The 21,896-nt window shown below is 45.5% G+C and overlaps 1 protein-coding gene across 3 annotated transcripts in view; it reads right to left on the bottom strand.

Annotated features, from left to right (window-relative positions):
* The window catches only part of TBC1D2 (TBC1 domain family member 2), a 47,572-nt gene that overhangs the window by 22,104 nt on the left and 3,572 nt on the right, over positions 1-21,896 (bottom strand). For 2 of the 3 annotated variants that reach the window (XM_068551917.1, XM_068551916.1), the window contains exons 2-5: positions 21,168-21,309; positions 18,653-18,800; positions 7,089-7,222; positions 2,866-3,062 (exon numbers count right to left, since the gene is read on the bottom strand). In XM_068551917.1, coding sequence (XP_068408018.1) covers positions 2,866-3,062; positions 7,089-7,222; positions 18,653-18,800; positions 21,168-21,309 — 621 coding nt within the window. The remainder of the gene's footprint in view (positions 1-2,865; positions 3,063-7,088; positions 7,223-18,652; positions 18,801-21,167; positions 21,310-21,896) is intronic. The other variant, XM_068551918.1, reaches the window with a different exon arrangement.

The following is a 21,896-nucleotide window of genomic DNA, read 5'->3' as shown; positions in this document are numbered from 1 at the left end:
ATGCAGAAGCTCTCAGAAGTTCAGTCTGTCAGGAAAAGGAGAGGGTAACTGCTGTAAAGAGGAGAGACAGTGCGTGGAAGGCACCAGCCAGCACAGTACTGGGGCCACACTTCATACCAGCAGTTACTTGTGCTCACGTCTTCTCCTCACCCACTGGATGGTGAGGTCCCCAAGGGCAGGGATTTGGCCCAGTGTACCTCAGTGCCCTCCACAGCATCCAACAGAGTTTGAGACACAAATTCTTAAAAATCGCTAAAGCTATTGGCAGTGTCTGCCTGGCTGGCTGAGCCAGGATGAGACCCCCAGTTCCCATGTCCTCTTGCAGCCTGAGGCAAAAAGGTGGCACCTGCCCACTGAAGAGACACAGGAGGGCATCTTGTAGACATGGGCCCAGGAAGTCCAGGGGACTGTTTCCCCAGCTGAGGTATTACACTTAAAAGGTCTCAGATGGAGAGCTGCTCTCTGACCAGCATTTCTGAGTGCCTGGGGTACCAATGGGCACCCCAAGATTGTGCCAGACTCCTCTGTCTTACCTCTAGGTCAAGAGTCAGTCTCTTTTTCTCCTTCTCCTCACTGGTTTTGGTATTTGGGTTGAACGTGAAACCCCACAGTTGGTCTGGCTGGGGTCCCCCTTCTAAATGTGGAATAAAGGTAAGGACGGCCTCCTTCCATCACTGCTATACCCCACAAGCACATCTCCCAGAGCCCCTCGGGGAGGGAGGGGGGTGCTTTTACTCCTTGTAAAGTGGGAAGGAATCAACAAGGAGAGCAGGGAATGCCACAGTCACAGCCAAAATAATCAAAGCCTGCATGTTTGGGGCAGCTTTATGAATCTGGACACAGGCCTCTTCAGAAAACATGATTATAAGTCCATATAAAGAGGAGGAGGGAATTCCCTGGAGGTCCAGTGGTTAGAACGCTGCGCTTCTACCGCAGGGGGCGTGGGTTGGATCCCTGGTCAGGGAACTAAGATCCTGTGTGCCGGGGCGGTGCGGCCATCTGGGAGATGGGTCAGAGAGCACACCATCCACTCATTTCGTGAGTCAGAAGCTAAACCCCAAGACTTGATCTCCTCTCCACTATCTGCCCCAGGATAGGGCTGAGGTCTGCTGGAAAGTGAATTAGTAAAAAAGTCCAGATTCTTTAATGTTGGAACAACTTCCTCCTGACATTTGCACTCTGACTGTAGGGGAGTTGTCAACATCCTGGGCAGCCCGTACTAATCTCCAAGAGCTTGCCTCATTTCCTGAAGAACGGAGAGTCCTCCAGAGCTGCACAGCCATGAGGGGCAAAGCGGGATGAAATCTAGGTCTCCCGGGGCCTCTCCACTTCATTTGACAATTCCTAATGCCTTAGAAGGAAAGGCCGAGTCACGAGAGGCTGCCCACATTTCCTAGAAAGGAGGGGAAGAAGCATGGAAACGACAAGCGGTGTTTACATTCTACATTGCTCTTCCTTTCCAGGTCGGGTTTGGGACTGAAGCTGTACTGATACAGGGATCAGGAAGCTGCTACAGCTCAGCTTAATGCGCTCAGCTCTCAGGAGCGGCCAGCAGCCTCATGACAGGAACGCAAAGGTGACGGAGGAAAAGAGTGATGGCTGGGCTGCTAAGTGGCATCAGAGGAGACTTCACATGCTGTAAGGATATACTTGGGTGCTATACGCCTGCAAGGGCAGGGCTGTGTCTTTTCTCACTGTTTGTTCCCCAGCACCTAGAACACTGCATGCCTGTAACAGGCCCTCAATAAAAGCTTCGTGAATAAACAAATGAATTGAGAACACATGAATGATTGAGCTTCCTCCTTCGAGGACTCTAATCACCAGCTGCTTCATTAAATGTAACCCCTGAGCTGCCAGGAATGAAGCCTCTGCTGGTTCCTGTGATAACTGTTTAGGGGCAAGAAAGGCAGAGAAGGGGCAAAACTAGGTAGGGAGAGCATTTTTCTGGACTGTGTCCTCTAAAAACAGAGCAGAAAGGAAAAGAAGAAATGTACAAAGGGGAGAATATTTAGAAGTAAATAGAGTATACCCCTTACCTCCCCAGGAGCAAGAACAGAAATAAAGCAGACAGAGATTCAGAGTAGCCAAAGCTCAAGCAAGAGAGCTTAGGCCTTCCTCTCAGAGGAAAAGGAGCCTGGGCCCTCAGTGGGGCCCATCACTAGAGTACCACAGGCACCACGCTCAGGATTTTTGGTAACAACTGTGCTGGTTTAATCACTTTCATTGTGCTAAAGAGAGCCTACTGCCCATGCTGCATTCCCCCATTGCCTCCCTGCCATGTGACCCTTACTACTTCATGAGGTCACCCCTGGATGTGAACTTGATTTACTCCCTGAGTTGTAGGATTTTTGAGTGATTTTAACGTCTGTGTATGTGTGTGATCTGTTACCTACAATGACCATGTAGCTCTTTCTCTCTTAACTGCTATAATTAACTTCTCTCTTTATGAAGCCTAAATCTTCCCCCCTGTCACTGTCTTCTGTTGGGCCTGGCTCAGCCTGGTTTCTCTGTCCTGCACCCAGTTACCAGCTGCCAGGTCAAAGATCCCCCAGTTCCTTCGGTGGCCCCTCCCAGGACCCTGCATGCAGATTACCCTCCTCCAAACACTGTCTGTCTTTGGGTGTGGGGTCAGATCATGCACAGTCTCCCAGGAGAGATCCGAGAGACCTGCCCTTGGTGGCCTTCTGTCACCTAGCTCGAGTGACAGTATGTCCCTGACTGATCAACAGCACAGCATTTCCAGCCACCTGCAGTTTGGCAGTTAAGGACCACAGGCTGGCTAATGCATCACATCTAGCTTGTCCAGGGGCTCCAGGCCCAGAGGGGTCCACTGGAGCCTGGGGCCTCTCTGGGGCCAGAGCTCACCTTCTGAGCCTTTAGCTCCTTGGTGAGCATCAGAACCTGCTGCTCCAAGGCCAGCACTTTCTCCTGGGCGGTTCGGTTCCGAGTGAGTCCTTCGGTGAAGAGCGGGAAGGTGTTGCTCTGGCGCTTGGCTTTCTGAATGAGATTGGCGGTCAGAGAGGACTTGGGTGTAGGCTTCAGAGAATCTGCTGGATCTTTCCCTGCTCAAGAGGAGGAACACAGAGGTTGTGATCAGCGGCTTAAGTAGTTCTCAAACTTGGGCTTGCTGCAGAAGCACCTGGAAGGCCTGGTAAAATGCAGATTGGGGGGACTGGTGGCGCAGTGGTTAAGAATCCACCTGCCAATGCAGGGGACACGGGTTCGAGCCCTGGTCCAGGAAGATCCCACATGCCGCGGAGCAACTAAGCCCGTGCGCCACAACTACCAAAGCCCGCACACCTAGAGCCCATGCTCCGCAACAAGAGAAGCCACCGCAATGAGAAGCCCTCGCACCGCAATGAAGAGTAGCCCGTTCGCCGCAACTAGAGAAAGCCCGCGTGCAGCAATGAAGACCCAATGCAGCCAAAAATAAAATAAATAAATAAATACATAAATTTATTTAAAAAAATATTTAAAAAAAAATGCAGTTTGGGGACCTACTCCCAGAGCTTTCCATTCAATAGGCCTGGGGTGCAGCTTGAGAATTTGTATTTTTAAATGTTCCTAGGTGATGCTGATACAGCTTGTGCAGGGATCATACTCTGAGAACCACTGGACTATATAAACATTGTTTACACTGTGCCGGGTCATCCAGCCCATCCTCTACTCTCTGTTCCCTACTCTCCAATCTCAACCTGCACGGGTTACCTCCTACTACCCCGCTAGTGTTTGCCAGGTGGCCATCTTCTCAGGCACGGGCCCAGGCAGGATGTATTTTTTCTTATTTCGGGATCTCACCTCCAGGCTCTGGGCGATTTTCAAAGCACACAGATCTGTCCATTGATAGGAGCACAAAATATCTGTACTCTGCATTCTTGCCCCAGTGAGTAATGTAAACTCTCATTTGATTCTAATTACAAGCTAAATTAGGAGACATATCTCCCACAGCTGAATGTCTCAAGGCTGTATCCTTTTATTTCCAGTAGAGCCTGGGTCAGCAACCAGTGGCCCACAGGCCAAATCGGGTGGCCTGCTTTTGTAAATAAAGTTTTATTGGAATACCGCCATGCCCATTTATTTGTGCATTGTCTGTACTGCTTTCACTCCGCAAAGGCAGAGTTGAGTGCTTGCAACAGAGACTGTATGGCCCACAATGCCTCAAATATTTACTATCTGGCCCTTTACAGAAAATGTTTGCTGACTGGTGCTAAATTTTCTTTTTTTTTTTTAAATAAATTTATTTATTTATTGATTTTTGGCTGCATTGGGTCTTCGTTGCTACGCATGGGCTTCCTCTAGTTGTGGCGAGCGGTGGCTACTCTTCGTTGTGGTGCACGGGCTTCTCACTGCGGTGGCTTCTCTCGTTGTGGAGCACAGGCTCTAGGCGCGCAGGCTCAGTAGTTGTGGCTCACGGGCTCTAGAGCGCAGGCTCAGTGGTTGTGGCGCACGGGCTTAGTTGCTCCACAGCATGGGCTCCGGACCAGGGCTTGAACCCGTGTCCCCTGCATTGGCAGGCAGATTCTTAACCACTGCGCCACCAGGGAAGTCCCTAAATTTTATTCTTAAATCCAATGTTAGAGAATCACTCACCCAGACCGCCTTGTCCTGCCCTACCCTCAGCCTGTGCTTTAGGGCTCTGCCATCAGCCTGCATCAAGGGACATGTAATGGCCTGATTATATGGTCAAGAGACTCTGAGAATTTTGATCACAGGGCACATACACATTATGTCCGTTATGAGGCCCCAATATAAATTCTTCTCAGCTCTCAGGGCCAGCTTTGCTTCTTTCAAGAAAATATGTGTTTATAGTCTTACGGACACTGGAAATAACCTAACCACTTGCCTTTCCCTCTTTGCCTTGGCTGCTGAGAAGCTCAGAGCCACGTTTGCTGCCCACCTTTGGTACACTGCAGGATTTTTTCTTGAGCCTATCTAAATTTCCTAACTCAAATTACTCATTTATCTTCCCCCTGATATACATTGTAGTAAGTCACACCCAGTTCTTTTGGGACTATGATGTTAAAAATAAGGATGTGGTATGAGATCCCAGGGGAGGGGACAGGGCTTGCAGGACAAGCTGAATGACTTAGCAACTTTCTTCTGGGGACCAGGCCAAGGGCCAACCAAATAGTCTTGAGCAGATAAAAAACTGCTCTAGTAGGTGACAGGAACCAGAAACTCCTTGGCCTTGCTGAGTACAAGAACAGAACGGTCTTGTTTCAGGCTTAAAAGAAATCTGGTTGAGCCAGGTACGAAGCAGCCTGCAGAGCTCAGAGGAATGCAATGCTTCTTTCCCTTTCCTGCCACGGGATCTAAGAGAGCAAGGAGGCTCCCTGGAGCCCTGCACGCTACTGTCCACCAACCCTGAGGGCAGGCAGGGTAGGATCACTGTGCCCATCTTGCAGTTGGGAAAAACGGAGGCCTAAGACAGTGGTTTTCAATCAGCACCCTAGGATTTCGTGGGATCGCCTCAAGGGCTGGCTGGGAAGGGAAGAGGGTGGGGCGGGAGGGGCTGAGGGGGAGCCTAGACTCCCAACCCTGCCTCAACTCTGCTTTTATTTGCTTTGTGTATCAGATTTTGTTTATGGGGACAAGGTTTCATGGCAATAAAGAGGTAGTTTGCAAAGTCACTGACTCAGAAAAGAGGCTTCAGGCAGGAATATGGGGCCAGACTGTTTGGTCTGAATCCTATTCTGTTACTCACTGTGCAGCTGTGAGCGAGTCATTCCTCACATCCGTTCCCAGTTCCCTCAGTTATTAAATGAGGAGAACAGTATTTACCGCTCAGGTTGTTGTAAAGACTAAACAGGTTAATGCATGTAAAGCGCTTCGTGCATGTGGATGAAACTTGAAAAGATTCTGCTGAGTAAAAGACGCCAATCACAGAGGACTACATATTGTAGATTCCATTTATATGCAATGTCCAGAAGAGGCAAATCTACAGAGGCAGAAAGTAGATTAGTGGTTGCCTAGAGCTGAAGGGAGGTGGAGACTGGGACTGATGGCTGAGTTTCTTCTGGGGGTAATAAAAATGTTTTAAATTTGATTATGGTGATGGTTGCACAACTCTGTGAAGATACTGAAAGCCACTGAATTGTATGTTTCAAAGGAGTGAATTGTATGGTATGTGAATTATAGCAGAATGAAACTGCTACCAAAAAAAAAAAAAGGCTTAGAGTAGCCCTGGCACAAAGTACCTGCTACATGTAAGTGCTAGTTCTATTATTATTATTGATTAGATACAGTACTGATCTTCTCTTGGGCTGTTCATCGTGATCTGTGGGGCCTCATCAGGCACTGCTCCAAAGTGGTGCTTTTTCTAGGGTAATTTCTACGCAGCCCAGGGGTCCTCTCTACCATAAGACCCCTCAGTGCTGCCTTAGCCAGTTTTCTCCCAACTGCTTCTACATAGTTAAAACATGTTTTAAGGGCATTTATGCTAATTTCAAAGCTGCCAACCCCCCCTCCCCACCCGATGGTATGGGTCACTAATATTTTGTAAAGAAATAAAGTGCCATGTCACAGAGGGGATGAGTACCTTGAGGTCATTTGTTCTGCTTCTTCAGGTAGATCTGGTTTTAATCATCCCAGAAAAGCATTTTTATATCCTTTCCTTATAAATTAAAAAAAAAAAAAAAAGGAAGAAAGAAAAAGCGACAGATATTTTCCCTTATTACTTCAAGAATCATTGCTTGGTGTTTCAGTTTGGGAAGACGAAAAGCGTTCTGGAAATGGATGGTGGTGATGGTTGCACAAGAACGTGAATGTACCTAATGCCACTGAATTATACACTTAAAATTGGTTAAAGTGGTAAATTTTGCTATGTATTTTTACCACAAGTTAAAAAAAAAAAAGAAAAGGAAAGAAAGAAAGAAAGAAAGGAGGGAGGGAGGGAGGGAGGAAGGAAAGAAAGAAAGAGAAAGAAAGAGAGAAAGAAAGAGTGAAAGAAAGAAGGAATGAATCATTACTACCAGACCCATGGAAGCCCAGGAGGAGTGACCTGGAGAGTTCCATCTTTGACACACAAAAGCACGGATGTTTGTTCATGGGGAGGCTCTGAAGGCAGCTCAGACGAGGCAGAGGCTCACCCAGGGCGCTGAGGTCATGAGACGAGGGCTGCTCCTCCCTCTGAGGCTCCTCGCTCAGTGGAGAATCTTCTCCTGGGGGTCTGTGGCCTGTTCCTTGGGTCTGCTTGTTGCCCCGGATGTTGTACATCGTGTTTCTGAAAGGAAAATAGAGGATCATGGGGCTGACAGCCCTGCTATCTTGCCCACTACCCTTCCTGCTGCCACTGCTGGCGCTCAGGCCGCATCTCCACCCCGGTCATGACTTGATCAGTCTGCCTGACTGCAGGCACCCTGCAGGAGGCAACCCATCTGAGCCTCTCCCATCACCCTTACCCTTCTCCTTTCCATTTTTCATCATGCATATCACCTTCCATACGCAGTATTCCTTGTAAACAATACAAGCTTGACTCTTCTGCCTCCAACCCCACTGCTGGAACATAAGCTCCATGAGGGCAGGGGCATTTGTCTGCTTTGTTCACTGAAATGGATTTGCCAAACTAACTTTCCCGAAACCTTCACCTGGTCTTATAACTACCTGGCTTAAAAATCACCAGTGGCTCCCTACTTTGCTGAGAAAAGTTCCAAACACCTCCTGGCCTCTTGCTCCCCTTGCTTTCTTTCCCTGCTCAGACCTGTTCTCTCTGTAGCCTTCACTGATCACCTCACAGCCTCCAAGGAGCTTATTGCACTTCATGCATGGGTCACTCTTTGACCAAGTACTTGTCTAGACTGAGTAGTGGTGTCTTTTCTTCAAGAACTGGGCACTAACCTACCTGCATGCCTACTGGCACCTGGCACTGGGTCACATGTGCCCAGAGTACAGACTCAATAGATGTTTGTTTTGCAGGAAGGAACTAGGTAGCACCAAAGGCTGGCCTGGCACCACAGACCACAGAGAAGTTCATGAGTTGGATGAAGAGGCAGTTCAATTGAGTTTATTTTCCCTTGGCAAAGGTATAAAAGTAGACATATTCCAAAACTAATAACAAGGAAGAAAAAATGACTAAAGAGTTCACTAGGTCAGTGTTTTTCAAACTGCAGGATGTGAGCCATTGGTAGACTGTAAAATCAGTTTAGTATCACGACCAGCATTTTAAAAAAATGGAATGGAAAATATCAGAATGCGCCCCACTTACAAAGGATTAAAATTTTGTGAATTACATATATGTGTATTGAGCCATATAATAAGATGTATTTCTTACTGGTCAACAGTTTGAAAAACACTGCAGGAGGAGGTCAATTACCTAAAGGGCAGCAATAGCGTGGCCAGAAAACAAAAGGATGAAAAAGTCTGTAGACTTGTGATGGAGTCCTGGCTTTGCTCTATCATCCCTCCGTGTGATGTATACGTCTAGCAATATGGTGGACAAAATACTCTGAAAAACCCTTGTTCCACAAGCACCTAGATGCTAGATAAATGCAAAACATATTTCAAAAATATTTAGCTGAATTCTCAGAAAAGGAAGGGAAAATCCCTAGGGACTAAACACAAAAAAGGAGTTGAAACTCAAGTGGGAAGTAAAGAGGAAGATGAATATATAGATTAAATTACTTTTCAGCAAATATTTACCCCTTCCCCTCCACCTCCACAGGAGCAGAGTACGGCCCCCTCCTCCTTTTGATTTTGGGCACAGCCATGTGACTTGCTTTGGCCAAAGGGATGTTGGCAGATATAATGTAAATATAGGCTTAAAATGTGCTTGCACGTAGGGCTTGCCCTCTTGAAGAACATGCCTCATAGCTGCTGGTCCATGGAACGTGAAAAATATGTGGAGGAAACCTACATCTTCCCAACGGCTTGGAGCCAAGACCAGGTGAACCTAGCCTGTATCACGTGAACACAGATGTGCAGGAAATGAATGTTTATTATTACATGACACTGAATTTTGAAGTGTTTGCAGCATTATTATTATGAAAGTTGGCTAGGACATGAGTTTGTCCAGGGATCAACTGCTTTTTTTTTTTTTTTTTAAACATCTTTATTGAAGTATAATTGCCTTACAATGGTGTGTTAGCTTCTGCTTTATAACAAAGTGAATCAGTTATACACATACAATATGTTCCCATATCTCTTCCCTCTTGCATCTCCCTCCCTCCCACCCTCCCCATCCCACCCCTCTAGGTGGTCACAAAGCACCGAGCTGATCTCCCTGTGCTATGTGGCTGCTTCCCACTAGCTATCTATTTTACATTTGGTAGTGTATATATGTCCATGACACTCTCTTACCCTGTCACATCTCACCCCACCCCCTCCCCATATCCTCAAGTCCATTCTCTAGTAGGTCTGTGTCTTTATTCCCGTCTTGCCACTAGGTTCTTCATGGCTTTTTTTTTTTTTTCCTTAGATTCCGTATATATGTGTTAGCATACTGTATTTGTTTTTCTCTTTCTGACTTACTTCACTCTGTATGACAGACTCTAACTCCATCCACCTCATTACAAATACCTCCATTTCATTTCTTTTTATGGCTGAGTAATATTCCATTGTATATATGTGCCACATCTTCTTTATCCATTCATCTGTCGATGGACATTTAGGTTGCTTCCATGTCCTGGCTATTGTAAATAGAGCTGCAATGAACATTTTGGTACATGACTCTTTTTGAACTATGGTTTTCTCAGGGTATATGCCCAGTAGTGGGATTGCTGGGTCGTATGGTAGTTCTATTTGTAGTTTTTTAAGGAACCTCCATACTGTTCTCCATAGTGGCTGTATCAATTTACATTCCCACCAACAGTGCAAGAGTGTTCCCTTTCCTCCACACCCTCTCCAGCATTTATTGTTTCTAGATTTTTTGATGATGGCCATTCTGATTGGTGTGAGATGATATCTCATTGTAGTTTTGATTTGCATTTCTCTAATGATTAATGATGTTGAGCATTCTTTCATGTGTCTGTTGGCAATCTGTATATCTTCTTTGGAGAAATGTCTATTTAGGTCTTCTGCCCATTTTTGGATTGGGTTGTTCGTTTTTTTGTTATTGAGCTGCATGAGCTGCTTGTAAATCTTGGAGATTAATCCTTTGTCAGTTGCTTCATTTGCAAATATTTTCTCCCATTCTGAGGGTTGTCTTTTGGTCTTGTTTATGGTTTCCTTTGCTGTGCAAAAGCTTTTAAGCTTCATTAGGTCCCATTTGTTTATTTGTGTTCTTATTTCCATTTCTCTGGGAGCTGGGTCAAAAAGAATCTTGCTGTGATGTATGTCATAGAGTGTTCTGCCTATGTTTTCCTCTAAGAGTTTGATAGTGTCTGGCCTTACATTTAGGTCTTTAATCCATTTTGAGTTTATTTTTGTGCATGGTGTCAGGGAGTGTTCTAATTTCATACTTTTACATGTATCTGTCCAATTTTCCCAGCACCACTTATTGAAGAGGCTGTCTTTTCTCCACTGTATATGCTTGCCTCCTTTATCAAAGATAAGGTGACCATATGTGTGTGGGTTTATCTCTGGGCTTTCTATCCTGTTCCATTGATCTATATTTCTGTTTTTGTGCCAGTACCAAACTGTCTTGATTACTGTAGCTTTGTAATATAGTCTGAAGTCAGGGAGCCTGATTCCCCCAGCTCCATTTTTCGTTCTCAAGATTGCTTTGGCTATTCGGGGTCTTTGGTGTTTCCATACAAATTGTGAAATTTTTTGTTCTAGTTCTGTGAGAAATGCCAGTGGTAGTTTGATAGGGATTGCATTGAATCTGTAGATTGCTTTGGGTAGTAGAGTCATTTTCACAATGTTGATTCTTCCAATCCAGGAACATGGTATATCTCTCCATCTATTTGTATCATCTTTAATTTCTTTCATCAGTGTCTTATAATTTTCTGCATACAGGTCTTTTGTCTCCTTAGGTAGGTTTATTCCTAGATATTTTATTCTTTTTGTTGCAATGGTAAACGGGAGTGTTTTCTTAATTTCACTTTCAGATTTTTCATCATTAGTGTATAGAAATGCAAGAGATTTCTGTGCATTAATTTTGTATCCTGCTACTTTACCAAATTCATTGATTAGCTCTAGGAGTTTTCTGGTAGCATCTTTAGGATTCTCTATGTATAGTATCATGTCATCTGCAAATAGTGACAGCTTTACTTCTTCTTTTCCTATTTGGATTCCTTTTATTTCTTTGTCTTCTCTGATTGCTGTGGCTAACACTTCCAAAACTATGTTGAATAATAGTGGTGAGAGTGGGCAACCTTGTCTTGTTCCTGATCTTAGTGGAAATGGTTTCAGTTTTTCACCATTGAGGACAATGTTGGCTGTGGGTTTGTCATATATGGCCTTTATTATGTTGAGGAAAGTTCCCTCTATGCCTACTTTCTGCAGGGCTTTTATCATAAATGGGTGTTGAATTTTGTCGAAAGCTTTCTCTGCATCTATTGAGATGATCATATGGTTTTTCTCCTTCAATTTGTTAATATGGTGTATCACATTGATTGATTTGCGTATATTGAAGAATCCTTGCATTCCTGGGATAAACCCCACTTGATCGTGGTGTATGATCCTTTTAATGTGCTGTTGGATTCTGTTTGCTAGTATTTTGTTGAGGATTTTTGCATCTATGTTCATCAGTGATATTGGCCTGTAGTTTTCTTTCTTTGTGACATCTTTGTCTGGTTTTGGTATCAGGGTGATGGTGGCCTCGTAGAATGAGTTTGGGAGTGTTCCTCCCTCTGCAATATTTTGGAAGAGTTTGAGAAGGATAGGTGTTAGCTCTTCTCTAAATGTTTGATAGAATTCACCTGTGAAGCCATCTGGTCCTGGGCTCTTGTTTGTTGGAAGGTTTTTAATCACAGTTTCAATTTCAGTGCTTGTGATTGGTCTGTTCATATTTTCTATTTCTTCCTGGTTCAGTCTTGGCAGTTTGTGCATTTCTAAGAATCTGTCCATTTCTTCCAGGTTGTCCATTTTATTGGCATAGAGTTGCTTGTAGTAATCTCTCATGATCTTTTGTATTTCTGCAGTGTCAGTGGTTACTTCTCCTTTTTCATTTCTAATTCTATTGATTTGAGTCTTCTCCCTTTTTCTCTTGATGAGTCTGGCTAATGGTTTATCAATTTTGTTTATCTTCTCAAAGAACCAGCTTTTAGTTTCATTGATTTTTGCTATTGTTTCCTTCATTTCTTTTTCATTTATTTCTGACCTGATCTTTATAATTTCTTTCCTTCTGCTGGCTTTGGGGTTTTTTTGTTCTTCTTTCTCTAATTGCTTTAGGTGCAAGGTTAGGTTGTTTATTCGAGATGTTTCCTGTTTCTTGAGGTAGGCTTGTATTGCTATAAACCTCCCTCTTAGCACTGCTTTTGCTGCGTCCCATAGGTTTTGGGTTGTCGTATCTCCATTGTCATTTGTTTCTAGGTATTTTTTGATTTCCCCTTTGATTTCTTCAGTGATCACTTCGTTATTAAGCAGTGTATTGTGTAGCCTCCATGTGTTTGTATTTTTTACAGATCTTTTCCTGTAATTGATATCTAGTCTCATAGCGTTGTGGTCGGAAAAGATACTTGATACGATTTCAATTTTCTTAAATTTACCAAGGCTTGATTTGTGACCCAAGATATGATCTATCCTGGAGAATGTTCTATGAGCACTTGAGAAAAATGTGTATTCTGTTGTTTTTGGGTGGAATGTCCTATAAATATCAATTAAGTCCATCTTGTTTAATGTATCATTTAAAGCTTGTGTTTCCTTATTTATTTTCATTTTGGATGATCTGTCCATTGGCGAAAGTGGGGTGTTAAAGTCCCCTACTATGATTGTGTTGCTGTCAATTTCCCCTTTTATGGCTGTTAGTATTTGCCTTATGTATTGAGGTGCTCCTATGTTGGGTGCATAAATATTTACAATTGTTATACCTTCCTCTTGGATCGATCCCTTGATCATTATATAGTGTCCTTCTTTGTCTCTTGTAATAGTCTTTATTTTAAAGTCTATTTTGTCTGATATGAGAATTGCTACTCCAGCTTTCTTTTGATTTCCATTTGCATGGAATATCTTTTTCCATCCCCTCACTTTCAGTCTATATGTGTCTCTAGGTCTGAAGTGGGTCTCTTGTAGACAGCATATATATGGGTCTTGTTTTTGTATCCATTCAGCCAGCCTGTGTCTTTTGGTGGGAGCATTTAATCCATTTACATTCAAGGTAATTATCGATATGTATGTTCCTATTCCCATTTTCTTAAATGTTTTGGGTTTGTTATTGTAGGTGTTTTCCTTCTCTTGTGTTTCTTGCCTAGAGAAGTTCCCTTAGCATTTGTTGTAAAGCTGGTTTGGTGGTGCTGAACTCTCTCAGCTTTTGCTTGTCTGTAAAGGTTTTAATTTCTCCATCACATCTGAATGAGATCCTTGCTGGGTAGAGTAATCTTGGTTGTAGGTTTTTCTCTTTCATCACTTTAAGTATATCCTGCCACTCCCTTCTGGCTTGCAGAGTTTCTGCTGAAAGATCAGATGTTAACCTTATGGGGATTCCCTTGTGTGTTATTTGCTGTTTTTCCCTTGCTGCCTTTAATATGTTTTCCTTATATTTAATTTTTGACAGTTTGATTAATATGTGTCTTGGCGTGTTTCTCCTTGGGTTTATCCTGTATGGGACTCTCTGTGCTTCCAGGACTTGATTAACTATTTCCTTTCCCATATTAGGGAAGTTTTCAACTATAATCTCTTCAAATATTTTCTCAGTCCCTTTCTTTTTCTCTTCTTCTTCTGGGACCCCTATAATTCGAATGTTGGTGCGTTTAATGTTGTCCCAGAGGTCTCTGAGACTGTCCTCAGTTCTTTTCATTCTTTTTTCTTTATCCTGCTCTGCAGTAGTTATTTCCACCATTTTATCTTCCAGGTCACTTATCCTTTCTTCTGCCTCAGTTATTCTGCTATTGATCCCATCTAGAGTATTTTTAATTTCATTTATTGTGTTTTTCATCATTGCTTGGTTCCTCTTTAGTTCTTCTACGTCCTTGTTAAATGTTTCTTGCATTTTGTCTATTCTATTTCCAAGATTTTGGATCATCCTTACTATCATTATTCTGAATTCTTTTTCAGGTAGACTACCTATTTCCTCTTCATTTGTTAAATCTGGAGTGTTTTGACCCTGCTCCTTCATCTGCTGTGTGTTTTTCTGTCGTCTCATTTTGCTTATCTTACTGTGTTTGGGGTCTCCTTTTCACAGGCTGCAGGTTTGTAGTTCCCGTTGTTTTTGGTATCTGTCCCCAGTGGCTAAGGTTGGTTCAGTGGGTTGTGTAGGCTTCCTGGTGGAGGGAACTAGTGCCTGAGTTCTGGTGGATGAGGCTGGATCTTGTTTTTCTGGTGGGCACGTCCACGTCTGGTGGTGTATTTTGGGGTGTCTGTGGCCTTATTATGATTTTAGGCAGCCTCTCTGCTAATGGATGGGGCTGTGTTCCTGTCTTGCTAGTTGTTTGGCATAGGGTGTCCAGCACTGTAGCTTGCTGGTCGTTGAGTGAAGCTGGGTCTTGATGTTGAGATGGAGATCTCTGAGAGATTTTCGCCGTTTGGTATTACGTGGACCTGGGAGGTCTCTTGTGGACCAGTGTCCTGAAGTTGGCTCTCCCACCTCAGAGGTACGGCCCTGATGCCTGGCTGGAGCACCAAGAGCCTTTCGTCCACACGGCTTGTGGTAGAGTGAAAGGTGAGCGCCTCGAGGCGGCACACTCCACAGTTCCTCACAGAAAGTTACGTCACACTCAACAAAACGCCCGCGTTCCCGCCTCGGCTCGGCGCCGGCCTGGAAGCTGCCGGGGCTCAGACTGGGCCCGAGGCGGAAGGGCAGCGGCGAGGCGAGCTAACTCGCGAGGCCGCGCTGGGGTCCTACAGCCCAGACCGCGGCTCTGGCCCAGCCGGCCGCCAACCCCGCGGGCGCTAGACGTCTCAACTGCTTTTTTTAAATTTGAGATATAATTGACATGTAACATTATATTAGTTTCAAGTGTACAACATATTGATTTAATACATATACTTATTGCAAAAGGATCACCACAGTAAGTCTAGCTTACACCTATCACCACACATAGTTACATTTATTTTTTCTTGTGATCAGAAATAAACTGTTGATACCAGAAACCTAGAGCCTTGGTTGCAAAGGAGGAAAGAAAACAAGGTTTTGGACCCATGCAAAGTATGAAGTTAAAACTGAAATTCTTACATAAAGCTGAGATTCATGAAGGTCCATGCCCTCTGTGAAGTTAGAAAAAGAAGCCTGCTGGCAAAATTAATATAAGGAGAGTCTAGGTGAAGGCTCTGGGTGTTCAAAACATTACCTTTGTGTGGTTTTGGTTATTAGGATAATATTGGCCTTATAGAATGAATTGGGAAATGCTCTTTCCTCTTTTTTTGGGGGGGAGTGGTGGTAAAGTTTGTGAAGAGTTGGTATTAATTCTTCTTTAATGTTTGGTAGACTTCACCAGTGAAGTTATCCGGTCCTAGGTTTTTGTGTGTGTGCATGTGTGTGTGTAGGTGGGGTGGGGTGTAATTTTTTGATAACTAATTCAATCTCTTTACTTGCTACAGGTCTATTTAGATTTTCTATTTCTTCTTGAGTCAGTTTCAGTAATTTGTCTTTCTAGGAATTTGTCCATTTCATCTAAGTTATCTAATTTATTAGCATAGAATTGTTCATGGTATTCCCTTATAAACCTTTTTATTTCTGTAAAGTTGGTAGTAAAGTCCCCTCTCTTGTTCCTGACTTCAGTCATTTGAGTCTGCTTTCTTTTCCTGGTCTTTCTAGATAAATGTTTGTCAACTTTGTTAATCTTTTCAAAGAACTATCATTTGATCTTAAGCTTGTTTTTAAAACAAAATGCAGTTTTTTGGTATAGTTGGGTCCCGAATAGGAAAAGAGTGAGACTGTACTTTAATGGAGAGTACAGATGACTGATGGAAGGTAAAATTAATCAATTAAACTTAGAACAGAGAAGAAATTAGAACTCAGCACTCCTAACACCTGACCTTGAATAAGGAGCCCTGACTCCTTGGGCTAGTCATTTCCTCTTCTTAGTTCTTACTTTACCCATCTAAAAATAAAAGGGTGGTGGTCATATTAATATGAATGATGACCACGAGAGGCACTATTTACTGAGTATCACTCTGTGCTGGGTCTTGTGCTGAGCCCCATTACATGGATCTCACACACCATAAGCCACATGATTTGGCAAGGACCCTGGGGCACATCCCTACAGCCAGGGGCATTGGCTGGGTGGGGTGACCATTATTGCTGCCCCTACTTCCCCTTGTCCAGGGGCTGCAGCCTCCCCAGTATGTCCAGGGCCTCACAAGCAGTCAGTCCTGGGGTGTGGGAAGGCATAGAAACCTCAACTTCAGGGCAGCAAAGATAATTCTAAGCCCTAGCACACGTCTCCTCTGAGGATGGGCAGCTCACTAACTACTGTCACAGCCCAGGTGGCCATTGCCCAGCCAAACTACTGTGCTTGGAAGAGGCATCTCCATTTCATAAATGTATTGACTTTGCTTGGAGCAGTACGTGGATCGTTTTCTGTGTAGGTTTAGCTCTAGGTCTGAAAGGCGTGGTCAGCATGGGAGTAGTGGTCATAAGGACTTGTTCTGGAAGGATAGATAACCTTGGGCAGGACATTTATCCTCTCTGAGCCTGGATTTTCCCATCTGCAATGGGATGAGGAACATATCCACAACAAACAATGACTGGGCCCTTGCATGGGCCAGGTCTAAGATAAACCCTAGGAATTCAACTCATCTAATCTTCATCCACATGCATTTAACTCTTTTACTCCTCACAACAGCCCAATGAAGTAAGCACTATTATAACCTCCACTGCACAGTGAGAACTTTGATTTGGAAAGGATAGGTAACCAAAGCCACAGAATGAGCAAATGGTGGGGCTGAGCAATAGACCTGGATGTCTAATCCATGGTCTGAGAACTTAACCATTAGATACCACTTCACAGGTTTGTCCAGACATCTTGTTGAGAGTGTAAGGCACCTAGCACAGTGTCCTTCCTCGAGTATGACCTGGGCTCATGGCAGACCCAAGAGCAAGCACCAAGATCCGCCAGGGAAAGGGGGTGCAGGAGACATAGGGCAACCCTGGTCTTTCCGGGGCTGTCAGCAGCCAGGGCACTTGCAAAACCGTCTCACATTTTCTGTGGGTTATGACACGTAACTGACTGATCCTCAAAAACTTCCTTCCTTTCTTGGTCTCTGCAGGTTCTCGGTTCTGCTTCTGTTGTTGGGTGGCCATCATTAGGCACGAACCTGGCTTAATCTTGGTGAGACCACCCTGGACACACACTGCCTGGGTGGCTGGGCTTCTCAGGTCCCCTCTCCCCACAGCAGGCTCCCCATGTACCCAGTCCCCTCCAGCTCCTCCCAAGGGAAGATCCCCTGCAGGGCGCCATCCTTGTCCTCTCATCCTGGGGGGCTCAACCAGGTCCCATACCCCCCAAGTCTCTCTCTCCGGCTCAGATCTCTCTCCTGAGTTCTAGGCCTTTCCATCCAAATGTCTGTGGGGTAGTTCCATCTCTAGCCAGTAGACCCTAAAGGACACTCATCATATTTTCCCTAAAACCTGCTTCTCTCCTGAGAACGGCATCACTCTCCTGCTAGTTACCCAAGCAAATTCAAACACTGAAGCCGACAGAGAGAAATGTTACGCTTGAGTCACACAGAGGCAGGGTCTCTAATCTAAGTCCAGGGAACAATCTATTCTGCTTTCTAAGAGGTCCCAGTTTGTCTGAAGTCCACACAGAAAATAAGCACCCAAACAGGATCAGTGTTAGGTACAGTCTGAATTCCCAAAAGCTTCCATCCCTTCAATTAGAGCAACAATAATAGCAGCAGAATAATATTTAAGTGCTTACTGATCCCCAGGCACAGTTCTAAAGCAGTTTACATGTATTAACCCATTTATAACCACCCCTCCCCGCCCCACCGCAAACACATACACACTAATCTTGTAAGGCAAATACTGTTGTATTTACATGTACGAATAATTTAAGTGAAGCACAGAGAAATCAAACAACTTGCCAAGGGTGGAACAGCCCATGACTGGTGGAGCCAGGATACAAACGCAGGCAGTTTGGCCCCAAAGCTCAGGCCATAGTGCTATCTTCTTATGAACTATTTAAAACAAAGCCTGCCAGTGGGAAATATAAATTGTATATATCACACATTATTAGATGAAAAAGAAGCTAAGATGTGATCGACGTACAGTAAATTACACATGTGAGAAGTGAATAATCTGATGCATTTGACATATGTAGACATTTGTGAAGCCATCACTCCATTACATTGAATATGATCTCAATTATGCATATATGTATATAGAAAATGTGAAGAAAGGGATGCTAAGAACGCTTGTCTGGGTGAAAGGACTATGGGTAATTTTAAATTTATATCTTTCTAGATGTTTCTAACTTGCTACAAAGAAGGTGTACGACTTTAAAAATCAGAACAAATGTAGTATTTTAAAGTAATGATGTAATGAATTGAAAATAAAGCCCCTAACCCCCAACCCAAGTCCACCTCCCTGCAGGGGAGTCACACCATATCACTGTAAGCTCCAAAGAAGGTGCTGCCTGCAGCCTGGCAGGCCCCTCAGCTCCACTGCACTTACTGTATTTCAGTTCCCAGGTGCTTGAGGGAGATATTCTGAAGGGCCAAGGGCATAGCAGGGACCGGCTGCAAGGCAGCTGCCATGCCCACAAGCCCAGTAGGTGTTTTCACGGGACACAGGAACTCCTCTAGCTCCGCCTCCTCTTGCTCTGGGGAACAAAGAAAAGGAAAATCATCCATGCTGGGGTCGGGTCACTGCACTTAGAAAGACTAGACAGGGTGGAGACTGGAGAGGTGGGGCAGCCGTCTCCAGACAGCTAATCCAGGGCCTGCCAGCTTGCTCAGGGCTCCAGGAATGTCTTTCTGGGGAAGGTTTCGCAGGGGCCCTGGGTCCAGGAGGGTGTGGCTTGCTGCGGGACGAGAAGGGCTTCAGAGGAGAAGCCTACACCGCGCCTTCCTGTGTCTCCCCGCACCGTCCTCAGGAGACTGGCGCCTGGTCATTATGGCAACCATGCCCACAGCAGGGGCTGGCCCAGAAGAGGCCCGCTGAGTGTGCTGAACCAAAGCCATTCTTCTGATAACCTGGTTCTTCTGATTTCAGGACACTCAGGAATTCTGTCTTCGGGAGGGTTTCTTGTTGCTTCTAGACTGAAGCGGAGCCGGCAACTGTGTCAGCTCAGGCTGCAGTTTCCCGCACAGCCAGGGCTGTTGGCTCTCCCGCAGATGGGAGTGGAGGGTGAGTAGAAGTGCAGAAGCAAAAGCAAACAAACCCTTCCCCAAAGAAAGCCCTTACAAGCATAAAACACCTAGAAGGTTCTCTGGGAAAATTACAGATGAGTATCATAAACCATAAAAAGGAGCATTTACTATGACAGTTAACAGTGTGCAGGTACACATATAATAACTGTATTATCAGGACAGTTCCCACACATTGAACACTCACTATGTACCCGGCATTCTGCTCAGGGCTTTACATTCCTTTCCTCATTAATGATAAAATTCAATGTATTCGCTCACACATTCACTCAACAAATATCCAATGTGCCTGGCAGGGTACCAGATACTTGGGACGCAGGTGACAAAGACATGGCCCCCACCCTTGAGGGCTAGGGGGCAGAGACTGACAAGGACGCTGTGATTAGAACACAATGTAACCATCCGCAAAAAGTGTTGAGGGCTCACAGAGAGTCCAGCAGGCAAAGTCCCGGAAGGCTTCCAAGAGGAGGCTGGCAAAAGGAGGAGGTGGCAGTGGAGCTTGGCCATAGAGAGTAAGCAGGAATTCGCCAGGCAGAGAAGAGGGGGCAGGGACGCCTCTGGTGCTGCTGAAGTGCACAGCACGAGGCGGGCACTGGGGGAGCAGGCAGAGGTGAGACGAGGAAGGATGAGGCCTGGGTCTGGTGCTAAAAAGCTGGGACTGGGCCTGGGACATGGAGGGCGGTCACGGAAGCGGGGTGGGGCTTAGGCGCTCATTTGAGAAAGCTCGCTCGGGCTGCAGTGAAGAGGTTGGGTCTGAGGTGGCAGGCTGGGACATGCGGACACTGGAGAGGAGACTGCTGTGGTTTTCTAGCTAAGAGTCGAGGCCTGACCCAAGGCAATAGCAGTGAGGGCCTAGATCTGACGTGTAGGCCAGAGGGTAGACATGGCCAGCCCAGGTGACTGGACCGGCTATCTGAGATCCAGGAAGGGGCAACTAGGTAAATGAAGCCCATTTACTGAGGGAAGGAAAAGTGGGGAGAAGGGTAAGGGCAGATGAGCTCAGTCTGTAAAGCATCCGGGTAGCAGGGTCTAGGAGGTGCCCAGCCACAGGTCCTGCCCTCGCCCATTGGGCTTCCCTGTCAACTGAGGGTGAGGCATGTTAGACACACTGCAGCTCGGTGGGTGGTCTGTCTCAACTGTGAAACCTGCTGGTCACAGTGCTGGCTGCAGCATGGGGGTAGGAGGGTATGAGCTCCCGGACTCCTCCATGCTGGGATGTTTTAGGATTTGGGATCATGTGGGCCACCTGGAGGGGGTGAAGCTTCTGCCCACGGCAACACTGGGGATAAGATCACGGATCTACCCAACTCACAGCACAAAAGCATTTATGTAAGAAGCAACAACAATAACTGCATTTTCTCATTAACCTTCCTCACAGCAACTCTGTGAAAGTTTCATTTGTTGAGATCTTCCCGTAATTGTCATCATCATAAAAGTAACTGACATCTACTGAGCTCTGACAATGTGCAGGCATTGTTCCAACCCTTTAAGGTGTAAGGATTCATTTAATCCTCATAATAACCCTAAGGAGTAGGTATTCTTTATAAACCTCATTTTACAGGAAAGGAAACTGAAGCTCAGAAAGGTTAAGCAACTTGCCTAAGACTGCACAGGATTAGGATCTGAGCCCAGCCAGCCTGGCCTCAGAGCCCATATTCTTGCCCTTGATGCTATACTGTTGCCCTAGCTCATCCTGAGTCACATCCCTGGCTCTCTGCTTCTTTAGCAGAGGGGTCCTCCCACTCACTCCCAAAAGGAGGGTAAAGGCTTGGTCACCAAGAGCCCTGGGTGTGTGGGCAGGAGGCAAGCCCGTTGGGTACCTAGCTCGAGGCGCAGGGTGGGCCCATTCCCAGCCAGGGCAGCGTCAGGGACGGCGGGAGGTGCAGGCGGGCTGTTGTGGAACTCCCAGCGCTTCATCTGCAGCTGCTGCAGCCAGTATAGCATCGCTTGCTTGGTGGCGGCCTGAGAAGCACAAGGGTTAGTTGGCAAGGCCCCGTGCCCGCATGGTGGCACTGGGTGTAGGATGCGGGAAGGTCATGGGAGGCTTGGCAACTCTCTCCTTCCCAGAAAAAAAAAAATTGTCACTGCGGGTGACACCTCTGAAACACCACATGCTTCTTGGCAACAGAAGACAATCGGGCTCTGGTCTCCCACTCAGAGGTTCCTTAACCTTTCTGGGCCTCAGTTTTCTCATCTGTCCTACGGTGATGATAACACTCATTTCACAGGGTGGTTATGAGGGTGATATGAAGTAAGGAAGGTAAAGTGTCCAGCATAGTTCCTGACATGCAGTAGGTGCTCAAAATGTGCTCACTGGATAAAAGAATTTGGAGGTGTTAAGAGAGAGGGAGAGAGCTTTGAAATTCTGACCTGGCTGGGGCCCTAGTAGCATCATTACCTCCCTGTGTGACATCTCAGTGTCCTAGCTGACTTTGTGGAATGGGGAGAATCTCTCCTGTTTTGGGGATGATGTGATTGGGGACTGGAAAGCCATATGCACACAACATTGTGGCACCCTCCAGGCAGCCCACATGAGGTATGGTTGATGC

Source organism: Eschrichtius robustus, chromosome 10 (genome assembly GCF_028021215.1).
Source record: "Eschrichtius robustus isolate mEscRob2 chromosome 10, mEscRob2.pri, whole genome shotgun sequence".
NCBI classification, from domain to species: Eukaryota; Metazoa; Chordata; class Mammalia; order Artiodactyla; family Eschrichtiidae; genus Eschrichtius; species Eschrichtius robustus.
The sequence above is the reverse complement of the archived record's forward strand: the minus strand, read 5'-3'. Positions and strand labels throughout refer to the sequence as shown.